This window comes from Haliotis rubra, unplaced genomic scaffold (genome assembly GCF_003918875.1).
Source record: "Haliotis rubra isolate DU_JTF1 unplaced genomic scaffold, ASM391887v1 Scf228, whole genome shotgun sequence".
NCBI lineage: Eukaryota > Metazoa > Mollusca > Gastropoda > Lepetellida > Haliotidae > Haliotis > Haliotis rubra.
The window spans coordinates 1,197,501-1,210,832 of NW_025766314.1; the positions used below are offsets into that span (position 1 = coordinate 1,197,501).

The following is a 13,332-nucleotide window of genomic DNA, read 5'->3' on the forward strand; positions in this document are numbered from 1 at the left end:
AGAGAAATGGTAACAGAGATGGACCTCATCCTTAAAAGGACGCCATCTCTTTGGCATCGAACCTTTTGTGTCTCAATCAAAATTATTTCGAAGCACTCGTAGAGAAGAGGGTTTTTTTAACCAGACTTCGTCTTGGGCATTGTGGTCTTGGGGCATATCTTAATATTATATTATTAATAAAGATATTTCTGCAAACTGCACAGTGTGTATTCAGCTAGATTGTGTGGCTCATTATTTACTGCATTGCCCAAAATATGCAGTATATCAACGTAACGCGATGGTGGAATCACTTACAGCTCTCAATATTGACATCTCATTGGCTGGAGTATTGTGCTCAAGGAACATCGTTCGCCATGATGTCAAAATGTCATTCTTGGTTATATTAAAGCGTGTGGAAGTTTTACAACTTTATAAAGTTTACAAACTGATGATGGGCAAGGTGTACATGGGTCTAGTTGCCCGATCACCTATTAAACTTAATTATCAATCAGTCACGGTCGTCAATCTCGATACGAACAAATTTTCCCACTGGATGGAACATATTATTCAGATTCTCGTCTCAGTTATCTCCCTAATTCATTTAAAATCAGAATTAATTATTTCACAATTTCATGGAGGAATAACAAGACAACTATATACGTGAAAGTAAAAAAGAAGAAGAATGAGTAATATATTTGAGTATATTGTGCACTCAACTTACAAGTACAATAGTTTGATAAAAGAAATGTACAATAGTTTGATAAAAGAAACCGTCATTTCTAAAAAAATTACGAATGTTACACTGTCAATCTAATTGCTAGCTTCGATTTATAATGTACAATAGCCTTTCTTATAACACGTCATTCACAATCAGATCCAAAAAATAGTTTCAAGAAAGGTTAGTATTTCAGATTACCGATACCGGTTTTCACACTCAACAGACCTGGATATGAATATATGAAGCGCTTGTAAAATCTTGTGACAACACAAGGTGTGTGTTTTTAAACTGGAATCTATTTACTGAACATGATTTAAGCTAACTGGGAAACGGACACTGATCAATGGGAGAATTTAATATAATATCATATTTAATATTATATTTAATATTATACGAAACATGAATTGTGTAAAGGCAGTCCCACATATGCCACTCAAACACAATGGTTCCCAGGGCAGTGTACACTCAAACGCTTGATATCACGTCGATCCGACTACAGGATAGCATAACAGATATTTATGTTTGGGATAGGTAAGTCTGAGATTCGCACATGACAGAAGCGCTTTGGGCATTATAAATAATAACATACTCACAACTCGGATGACGGATAGGCAATGGGATTCCTCGGTGCTCGTATGATAATCTCCAAATAATTAACCAACAACCTGTGATAATTAGGACTGAACGGTATTACAATACGCTTTTCAAACGATACGCATTGCAATATTTTTCTGAGAACCAGTATATTGGGTAAAGAACATACATGGAGTTTTTGTGATTATCTTTATGTTCAAATTAATATTTACACATACTTTCATTCACAACACGTTTTCATCCGTTATTCAATGACAAAACGGCATACTGTAATACTATTAACTGTATAAAAAAGAAACATAGAAGCCATGACTATGCAACCTAATTTTGAGATTGCTGTTATCAGAACAATAACATATATGTTTACTGTTTAGGGAATGTAGACAATTGGATCGACATGTACAATATTAGAGTCACTCACTGTAAAAGACTTAAGTTCGCAATATATCGCAATACAGATCGCAATACGGGTACCTGAATCGCAATATATTGCCCTATATCACACGGATTGTATCATCAAACGTTTAACAAAATATCTTCATTAAGAAATTGACATGTCTTTGAGCAGGGTTGGCAAATTGTGCCGCCTACTTAAGCAAATACGTTAAATCATTGTGATGGATGTGTGTTCACGGTATCGGTACAACATACGTTCCCTGCCACGAAATGTATTCAACATAGAAAATAGAACAATATTTGTTATTCAAACTATTTGCTCAGAACGAACACTCGCAAGGGTTGGACAAACCCGAGCTGCACAAGATTTCTCTGATATTCTCCCTGATGTGCAAATTTACACACACGCGCAAAATGTTCATTCAAAGCTGAGTTTTTACCTTTGACTTTCTTGTGCAGATGTTGGTTGGTTCTCCTTGTAAGCAACAACTTAAATTGTTTGTTGTTCAGGGTCGTCTGCTCGCATTAAAAGGGAGGTTACTCTATTTCAATGTTCAGTAGCGGTTGTCTCCCCTGTTTGCAGTTCCGGGAAGTGTTGAAAACGGAACGGAATTATTTTAGAGAAGAGTATTCATGTTCGTGTTTCTTAGTATATTTTATATAATGTTTTCTTCCGTATAAGATTTATGTACAAATTCAGTATCAATTCACCTGTAAGGGAATTCACGGAACAGTTTACATGTAAAAATGGTCTGTTTGACTCGGGTCAACTGTGATACATGTATTTATTTAAATGTCACTTGAAAGGGGGAATCTGTTGCCATCCTTTTTTATATAATGGGGGCTAGGGTGGTCATCATTGTCACCCTTATACACACCCTTGATGCCTAGTCATAATTCCGACATGGTGTCATAATGTGACATGTCCTGGCATATCTTGTTGATGGGTACTGAATACTTGAACTTGCTAATTTTTAACCCATAAATAGCCGAAGATGTACTTAAGAGGGGTTTCGCATTCACCACCATCGGTGTATGGTGTTTTTGAATTCGAAGTTTTACATTTAATATATGTTTCAATTGCATCAAAATGTTTCTATATTCTAAATTCCCGGGCCTTTAATAATTAGGAAAGATATGTTAATGAAATAATGTTATGAAAAACATCTTATGTAAAACTGCCTTAAAGTCTGATATTTTGAATACAATCTTCTTGTCCAAAGGGGTAGCCTAGTGGTTAAAGCGTTAGTTCGTTACGCCGAGCACCCGGGTTCGATTCCCCACCTGGGTACAATGTGTGAAGCCCATTTCTGGTGTCATCCCCCGTGATATTGCGGGAATATTGCTAGAAGCGGCGTAAAACTAAACTCACTCACTCTTGTTCTGTAAAGAATGCATATTGCAAACACCCGGTGTCATCCCTGATATTCCGTGATCCAGTTCATATAACTTTAACCACTGAACTTCCCTCTTCTCCCTATGGAATTTGCTTCGGAAGATAATCGAAACAATACATTCTCAGACGGTGACGTAATATACTTACATACACTTACAAAAAAAACCGTTCACAACCACAACGCTTTTCCCATTCAAATCGCTTTTTCATTTCAAGATAAGGTTCCGCCATTGCTTTTAATAGCCATACACGTCTTTTGTCCATTTGTGCAGAGTGTAAACATTTCGCAATTTCATATACAGTGAGTGAGTGAGTTTGGTTCTACGCCGCTTTTAGCAATATTCCTGCAATATCACGGCGGGGGACACCAGAAATGGACTTAACACATTGTACCAATGTGAGGAATCGAACCCGTTTCTTCGGCGTGACGAGCGAACGCCTTAACCACTAGGCTACCCCACCGCCCCAATTTCATATACAAGCATTTGCTATCAGAAACATGTGCTCGAAAACTGTCGTCCGAAATAAGAAGCAAACAAATGGTTTCGGGGAGTATTTGTATACCACCCCCGTATGCTAATTTACTCACAAAGAATGAAACTGGAATGGGGATTAAGGAACATATGTGGCGACCACTGATTATGTAAATGTGTTGTTCCAAACACGTCAGTAGTATTGTTACTGAATCCAACCTTTGAAATCCCACCACAAAAATGCTATTTTTTACCGAAACATTAACTATTGCAAAGCATTGTAAGTTAAACGCACAAAAATATAATAATTTGATTGGGAGACAATATAATAAACTTTCACGTGGGTGGTCAAAGGTCACGCCACTCGGATCTGCCTCTGGACAGACAAGACAGATTAAATATAGTAATTTGTCACATGGTAAAGATGCCAGGAAGTCCAACGCTCGATACAGATTAAAATATTCTCTCTCTCTCTCTCTCTCTCTCTCTCTCTCTCTCTCTCTCTCTCTCTCTCTCTCTCTGTCTCTCTCTGTCTTTCTCTCTCTCTCTCTTGTATTGTATTTATTTATTTTTTATTTTCTTATGAACATTAAAATGTTCACAAAACTGAAAACGTATGAACAACACTGCAGTAATAACCATGGGGGTTAAATCTGATACATAATGAGGAGAAATCTATGCAGTACATTTCACTGAATAGTAGTTATCACATTAAAGAGACTAGATACAGCAATTCATATGGCTAGTTTTCTGTTGCTCTAAATCCTTAGCAAATTGGGTGGGGTGGGGGTTAAGTGTTTTATTTGAACAGGAATTAGATAATTAGAACGTACATACAGAAATAGCATGATATGATTCTGTTGCTGGAATTGTATTAAAAATGGAAGATCATGAACTTTTTAACATTAGGAACCACGAGTCTCTTCTTAGAAGTCAATATGTAACTTAGGTATATCATTGTTTGCGCCCCGTTTGCGGAGCGGTACCCGTATGTCCAGTGTTCACTTCTGTGGAATATTTGAAATCTTTAAAAAAGCTCGACTCTTAACAATTCTGCTGTAAGTTTATCCGAGCAGGATGCTGTAATATTTTAAAGTTGTAAAATACTCTTCTGGAATTCTTCTCTAGATAAATGACGCCCAAAATTATCAATTTTGTCATAATTTAAATTACTGGATAATGTGTTCGGTTCATCGTTGTGGTTAACAGGCATTGGGAAAACATTCTTGAAAAACCCCAGCATGTAAGTAGTAATTGAGCTGTTGTTGAATTTTACAATATATAGCTATAAGTACTTCCTACTTACTATAATAATTTTCTGCAAGTTAGTTAAAACGAATTTATGGCTTGGTTATTTTATTTTTTTTAAATACATCAGTTAAATGATGACTGTAATAAGGTCGTAATTTTGGTCATGAATTTGTGGCGAAAAAAGGTAACAATGCAGAAAAAAGATATTCTTCAGATAAATATTAGTGAGTGAGTGAGTTTGGTTTTACGCCGCTTTTAGCAATATTCCAGCAATATCACGGCGGGGGACACCAGAAATGGGCTTAACACATTGTACCCATGTGGGGAATCGAACCCGGGTGTTCGGCGTGACGAGCGAACGCCTTAACCACTAGACTACCCCACCGCCCCTAAATATTAGTAGTTGTGTATTATGCGAAATACTTCATTAGAGATAAATACTGTTATAGCTTAGATAATATAAGCAAAACCGTGTAGTTGTATTCTTTTAGTGATGACTTGGCTGGGGACTTTAATGTCAAAATTTGTACAATGACGTGTAAATTTATTTCGCTAATCATATAATAGTGGACCTGTGAAGGTCCGGGTTAGAATATTGATCTTCAGCAAACCATGCTTGTCGTAAGAGGCGACTAACGGGATCGGATGGACAGGCTCGCTGACTTGGTTGACACATGTCATCGGTTCCCAATTGCGCAGATCGATGCTCATCTTATTGATCACTTGATTGTCTGGTCCAGGCTCGATTATTTACAGAACGCCGCCATATAGCTAGAATATTGCTGAGTGCGGCGTAAAACTAAACTCACTCACTATAATAGTGATTAGATGTGTATAACAATGCAGTGGTGACTTGTTTCCGAACAGCACGGTGGATCAGTCCACTGTATACAAGAGGTATCCTAATATTTATAAAGCATTTGTTCATGATATGAATATTCTAAACTTTCACAAAACAGAAGGTCTGTTTTGCACTTAATTATCTGATGTCAATCCTCATAAAATGGAACATGTTTCAGTTTTACTATGGCCCTTCTAATGTTTACGAAAACTTAATCATTTCTTTACAATTCCACACTTATTGTGGAAGTTCCTGCATTCAAATCTGACACGAGCATTGTGAATAAACATATAATAATCTGACACAACATCTAAAAAGTAACTATAACAATTTCAAGGGGCGAGTTTCGACAATAGAAACTTCCGAATGAGTATATATATACCTGGCAATAAATTTAAATGCATTCAAAACCATAAAAACGTCATAGTCACAGTAAACATTTGTTTAATTCATAGTACATAGCATCCAATGAGTTTTGATGGCGCTGTTTCAGTAGTTGACTTGCACTTTGTATTGACACCAGTTAGGATGTTTTCACTACAAGTGGATATTGCATGAATTATGAAGTAATTCTGATAGTCTAGAAGCTAAGGCTACATGTTCTAAGTTCTTGGTTCTTTTTCCCGAGTGAGGAAATACAATAATAATAATAATAATAATAGTGCATTTATATAGCGCTATTTCCAAACATAAGGATGCTCAAAGCGCACAAACATTTGTTTACCGGCAAAAGGAGCGCGTACATGTATATTTTGTGGATTTTCTTAAACAAACAAGAATTTTTTTCAAACGGGAAGTGTAAACTGACGTACAAAAAACGTAAACACTTGGATCCTTTATTCTCGAAACGTTCGAACGAATTCTTAACTTCGATCGACGTAATGTGTTAAAAGTAAACACCTGGACCCTTATTCTCGAAACGTTCGTATCCCTAAGAATTCTTAACTTCGATCGTAGCCAATGTGTTAAGAATGAGCTTAAGAAGTTCGTAGGGCTACGAACGTTTCGAGAATAGCTAGCCTGGTACTGGAATAATTTTAAAAATAAACAACGTAAATCATTTTTAAAATGTTTTGATTGTGCCTTTCAGTTTGCTTTTTAAAAATAATCCCAAAGCACCAAGTGTGTATTTTCTTTTGTAAGTCGGTTTCTTTGTGTTTCCTCATCTGACTGTTCTCAATCTAGTTACGTTTTCATAAAGTTTTCAGAACTATTTGTCAAATCGACTTTTCAGACACACTCTTTCTTTTGCCCGGCTGTTAACATGCAATCTGAGAACAGGGTTTGTAGAATCAGGGCCCCGATCTATAAAGTGTTCTAAGACCACTTCACACATATACACAAGGCCATTATATATACACGAAATCACGCTTGAAAGCATATTTATATACAGTTTTTAACATGACAAAAGTATTCACATTAAAGAAACACGCGCTATAACAATGCTATTTACAATTTACAACAATATTATTTTCAATTCAAAATACGGGCTATAACCCCATATTCGAAAACAAGCACTTAGTTATTTTGAGACACAAAGAGTGTTCTTGTGACGTCATTAGATTCCATCACGTTGGCAAAACGCCAGAATACCTTTGGGTTATTACACGTTTGATAGCGGGATCTTTATTAAAGCGCTTATCTTAAGATTTTGGCCAATAAACCATACATGCCTCTACATACTCAGGGTAAGCTTGTGGTTATCTACTGTCCACGTACATTCTACATGAACGTCAGCACGTCTTCAGAACGTGTCGTAACACACGGGGAGGAAGGGGTGGGTGTGCGAGTATTGTCTTAGGCCGCTTTAAGCAAGCTTCTGGCAACATCACGGCAGGGGAGTGAGTGAGTATGGTTTTTCGCCGCTTTTAGCAATTGTTCAGCATTATGACGGAGCTGGGCACCAGAAATCGGCTTCACACAGTGTACCCATGTTGGGAATCGAACCCGGGTCTTTGGCGTGACAAGTGAACGCTTGACCACAAGGCTACCCGTCGCCCCTCACGGGTCACCAGAAATTGGCTTCATACATTGTACCAATTGGGTCTTCGACATGACGAGCAAACGCTTTAACCACTATGCTACCCCACCCTTGGTAAAAGGGTAAGAAAGAGTACGTATTACTCAAGCTTTGTAACAAAGGGATTTGTCATCAGAAATGGTCATCTCGAGTCTACCGGACTTCCTGTAACGCTGCTTGAGTCAATTACATGAAACATAGCATAAAATGTATTGTCCGTGATTAATGATTATAAAAAGTCAAACGCCAGAGCTTCATCGTCATCTGCCGCAATAAATTCCACTGGGCGTAAAACGCAAAGAGCGACATAAAGTTTATAAATGGATCACTGAATATGCGAAATGTAATGTAACTGGAACAGAGCCCAAAACTCCCCTCACCAAATAGGTACTGTATGTTAATGATATGAGAATGACTGTCACGAGTGAGCCCTATATGTAGCATGGGAATACTCAGCCCTATCTCTGCGAAAAGAAACGCTCACAGGTGAAATTCAAGGACGGATTTTTAACAGGAAGGTTGCAAAGCCTTATACAATGGTTTTTAGATAGGATAGTGTAGGATTTTTACTTTATCATAAATATGTGTTTACGAATCACTATCAAATAGTTATGCTATTGATTACTGAGTGAGTGAGTATGGTTTTACGCCGCTTTTAGCAATATTCAAGCACATTTTACCCATGTGGTGAAACGAAACTGGGTCTTCGGCGTGACCAGTGAACACTTTAACCACAAGGCTACCCCACATCACCTGCTATGATTCCAGATGTTAGGAGAACGTTGACGGCATGCCACCCCGACGAAAATACAGGAACATATGTACAACTCAACACAGGGGCGTGTCACGCTTAGAAACTAACGTTAGAAAGACATATAGGTATGAAGGGTCTTTATAGGGTAGGGTCTTTATACCTATATGTCTTTCTAACGCTGTTTCTAAGCGTGACACGCCCCTGTGCAACTCAAAATAGCCAGCCCCACCGATTACGTCTTTGAAATATTCCACTCAGTACCTATTTAGTGAGCCACGGGGGTGATCGCACGTGCTTGGGACATCTCTACACACATGTAAACTTTCTGTAGTAGATGCGGTGCAAACTGACCGAGTGAAGGAAGTAAATACCGGGGTTACATAGCAGCGATGTGATTGAGTAGAATCAGCTGTTTCCTGTGCAGGTTATTGAATAGTGTACACAAGGCTTGGGAATATTGGGAAGTGTTTGAGATACCCCGATTTAAGGCCGGATGTAGCCCACGTGTTTCTTAGGTTAACGTCCTACAGATATCGGTAATTATGTTTTCGGTTATCGAACAAGGTACCTAGAAAAGGGATCGGATGGACAATGTGAGACGAATAGCCTGGAATGACGTCACTATGTTTTATCGGGCCTTGAGTGAGTATAGTTTGCGGCGTTTTCAGCAATATTCCAGCAATATCACGGCAGGCAGGCGCCTTTTTTTTCTTGTAAGCCCGACATGTTGCAAAGCTTTATATTTAAATAGTATTGAGGGCTTGCCCAACCTTTTTAGCAACAATCAGGTGTAAGCCCGGGCTCGTTTTTATAATGGCAGCTACGCCCCTCCCTGGCAGGGGACACAAGAAATGGGCTTCACACATTGTATCCATGTGTGAAATAGAACTTGGCGTAACGAGCGAACGCTTTAACCACTAGGCGCGCCCCATTTATCACGGATCGTGACTTGGTAAAAGTCTAGTGCGTACATCCATTACTTTCACCATTAAACTGAAATGCACTGAAGTACCTTTTAATCTTGTACCTTGAAACGTTCTTTTGCATGTTTGCCATGTATGTGTATGCGACTACACATGTAATTCATTAAAAGGAACAAATTATATCATTATGGGATCCCTGCTAAAGGACGATTCCACTGTTCGATTTCGACTGTTATTATAAAGACACGTTTATGATTTAATATCAAATAGTTCTGATATGTGGTGATCGCAAAACGGTGAGCGCTTCCTGCTCCATCAGTTATGTTGATCACTGGATTGTCTGATCAAGACTCCATTATTTACGGACAGCAGTCGTAAAATAATACGGTGCTTGGTCTCATATGTTTGATAGGTTCAGAAAAAAAAGAAGTGTTTTTGATAATATTCACAAGTAAATGTGATCTGGCAAATATATGTTGATGCAATTTGTCTTAATTTAAAAATCATAATTCATTACATGAATTGATAAAACTATAGTTTATACCTAATGTTGTCTTTTCATCTGGGCACTTACCATTATTATCAAGGGTACAGCTTAATTAAGCCTTATACTGTGTTGTTTTAAGCAGTCTGTCTTTTGGGAAGATACCCCGCAGCCATATAGCTGGAATATTGCTATATGGCGTGAAACAACAAACATAAATACGTCACAAACACATTCAGAGGCAAGTCAAGTGTTTACCAGAAAATAACATACCGTACAAAAGGGGAAGTTGCATCGGAAATTATATGGTCACTGCGTCAAGTTTAGATTTGGAAATGTCCTCGACATTTGTTATAAATAACTTTCTGAAAGCTTTAATAAGTCCCTGTCTGACGTAATCCCCTAATCAAACAAATCTGAACCGGGTACGCATTACACTGTTTGCCCGCGCAGCTACGTTGTAGACCTTCCCGGGTGACCGTGATACGTGCTGCATGAGTGTCACATTTCGTCATGGCATCAGATAATGTGAAACACCCGCCTTCGGGCTGACTGATAGTGAAATTCACGCCTTGTGAGAGGCAGCGAGATAACGTTCAACCCTGATTGTAGTGAATCAGTACAACTGGATCAAACAAGTACTCATACACTCCTACGGAACCAGGATATATTCCGTTGACCTTGACCCCTTGATACTATCAAGGGCTATGCCGTATGGACACATGGTGTACTCGCCTTTGTTATTTGAATATTGACTTCCCGATTTCGGGCATTCCAACTTGGATAACAAATGAATCCAAACTTTAGGTTAATGAGAGAATATTGTTAAATTTATTTGTGACAAAAGTTATTACATATTACACCATAAGACAATTGTTAGAAGCAGGTCATTTAGTGATGGTGCCATAGGTTACAAACACTTTTAAAGGCAAGTCAATTATTCACCAGAACAAACACTAGAACATAACGGTTAAAGTCAACACAGAGAATTGTATCGGACATCATATTATTATTATCATAAGTTTGGTACTACGTCTTCCGTTAAACATTTTGACAGCTTTACTGAAGCCGTGGATGACGCTCATTAAATATACTTTGAAAGAGTGAGTGAGTGAGTTTAGTTTTACGCCGCTTTTAGCAATATCCCAGCAATATCACGGCGGGGAACACCACAAATGGGCTTCACACATTGTACCCATGTGGAGAATCGAACACGGATCTTCGGCATGACTAGCAAACGCTTTAGCCACGAGGCTACCCAATCGCCCCTCTTGGAAAGAACAAACTGGACTTCAGAAATTGTGAATATTGTTCAACAACAAGGAGAAGTTGGCATCACATTTGTCTTTTGTTGTCATTTTTATGCAAACATCGAGCAGTGAGACGTCACTGCGTGTGTAACCAACCATATTACAATACACGTCTCTCCTGTGTACAAGTTACACAAAAGAGGAGAGTGTCTGGTGTCTTCCTTAAACATTAAACATGTTCATTCATTTCTTCCGGACAAACGAAATACTGTTCATCTTGGAACTTGACACCAACACTTACACACGATTCAATGCCTTTAATGTGAATTACTGCAGTATTTATCCTCATCTGGTGTTATATCAAAGATAATTAAATTCAACATCCTGATATGCTGATTTACAATGACATCGATGGCTCTGGCGTGTCTCCGAATGTTCACAAAGAACAAAAACAGCTTAACAGAATTGGAAACGACGTGAGTGACTGTGTAGGTCGGTCACCTTTGTAGGTTTGTTTTTCGATAGTATATATCTATATATACACACACAAAACAAACGCTACACAGCTGCCCCACCTACACAGTCAAAACACGCGCGCGCGTACACGCACACGTATGGTGATTATTATTTCAGTTTATGTTTATCATAATGCTTTTATCATATCAATGATTGGTCATTCAGATAGGGTACATCACAATTCCACTTCTGATTGAAACACCCGATTTCCATGCCGCACCACTGCCGAATGAAACATTAATGAAGGAGCGGCGTCAACTACATTATTCCAATCAAAGCAACACTTTTTGTGCAGAAAACAATAGAAACCGACTAGAAGAGTGCATTTCAAATATGGAATTTGATCTTTTTCAAATGTGATGTCATATTTCCTGTGTCACAATGTGCAATGTGACATCACAAATATATACCGTTACGAACTGATGCACCACTTGTTGGCATTACTTCAGAAAGTATTCACGATGAAAATAAATAAGTAAGAAATTCTTCTTCCGTCAATTATTCTCGCGTAATATCAATAATTTCAATAAATCGATTAAATAAACAGATAATCCACAAATTATTGCATATATAGATACATATCTGTCATATACCCTTTCAATATTCATATTACTTACACCAGGATCATCTGTCTTCTCATCCTCGCGAGAAAAGATTAATTACCAATAACATCACATCCTTGGTCCACTTACCGTGATAATCCTCATATTCCTATCAGATCCAGAAACGTGCTTTCGGGTCCCCGGGGTCCCGCTCTTCAGTATTCTCAAAAATCTTGAACGCCAAGTTCACCACCGAGTATTCCATGTAAGATCCCCTGGGTGTGGTAACCAAAGAGGGGTTCATGAGACGCCCACTAAGAACTCAAGCAAGAGCTTTGCTTGCGTTGTCTGACAATATTCACGCTTACCTTCGCACGTAACGGGTAATATACAGACTCAAAATCTACGGAGGCCCGTATGGGCCATATTGCCTTATCGCACATCGCCTGATCCACTGGAAAAGAGTGGCATGAATGAGTGAATGAGTTGCGCTAAACGTCGTTTTTAACAAAATTTCAGTCATATCGAAGCATGTTTTGTTTGTTAACGTAAAAGGTTATTCCGGACATAAACGTCAACCGCTATGGTGACGTCAAGAGCACGGTTGTTTCGCTGGCGAAGACGGTGTCATACTATATGATGTGTTTTTGTGTGTGTTTGTGTTCACTCTGAACAGTATTTCATTTCTGTCTCGGATTCCCAGCTTCATGTGTTAAGAAAGTCTGAAGTGACGGGAAGTGAATGCGTTTTCAACACTGGCAAAACTCACGAACACTTGCATGTCGCAAACAAACTAAAGTACATAATCATGACGAATCTGAAGTAGAAGCCACTAAAAAGAGAACCCGACTAGTTTAAAGGACGTGTCATTTTTCACGTCTCACCTCTTAATATGAAAATACAAACACAGAATTTACTGATAGCTACAGCCAGCCACCCAAAATTGGGTTATGAGAGACGATGTAGAACGAAATGACATAAGATATTTGCATAAAATAGCAATATATTGCTTATCACAAAGTGCATTAAAAGTACATAAGATAATTAAATATACATATATTGTAAATGTATTTGTTAAAGATGAATTGTATAAAAGGATTATAAAACACACATTCAAAATGTGAGGTGAGGTGAGGTGAAATTGGGTTTTACGTCATGCTTGAGAATATTTCGCTCATATGACGACGTGCATGCG

The 13,332-nt window shown here is 38.2% G+C and overlaps 1 protein-coding gene across 1 annotated transcript in view; it reads right to left on the bottom strand.

Annotated features, from left to right (window-relative positions):
* Window positions 1–12,484, bottom strand: part of LOC124277836 (MLX-interacting protein-like) — an 82,605-nt gene extending 70,121 nt beyond the window's left edge. Inside the window, exon 1 of the mRNA XM_046713550.1 lies at window positions 12,288–12,484. Coding sequence (XP_046569506.1) covers window positions 12,288–12,302 — 15 coding nt within the window. The 5' untranslated portion in view covers window positions 12,303–12,484. The remainder of the gene's footprint in view (window positions 1–12,287) is intronic.
* Window positions 12,485–13,332: the final 848 nt, after the last annotated feature.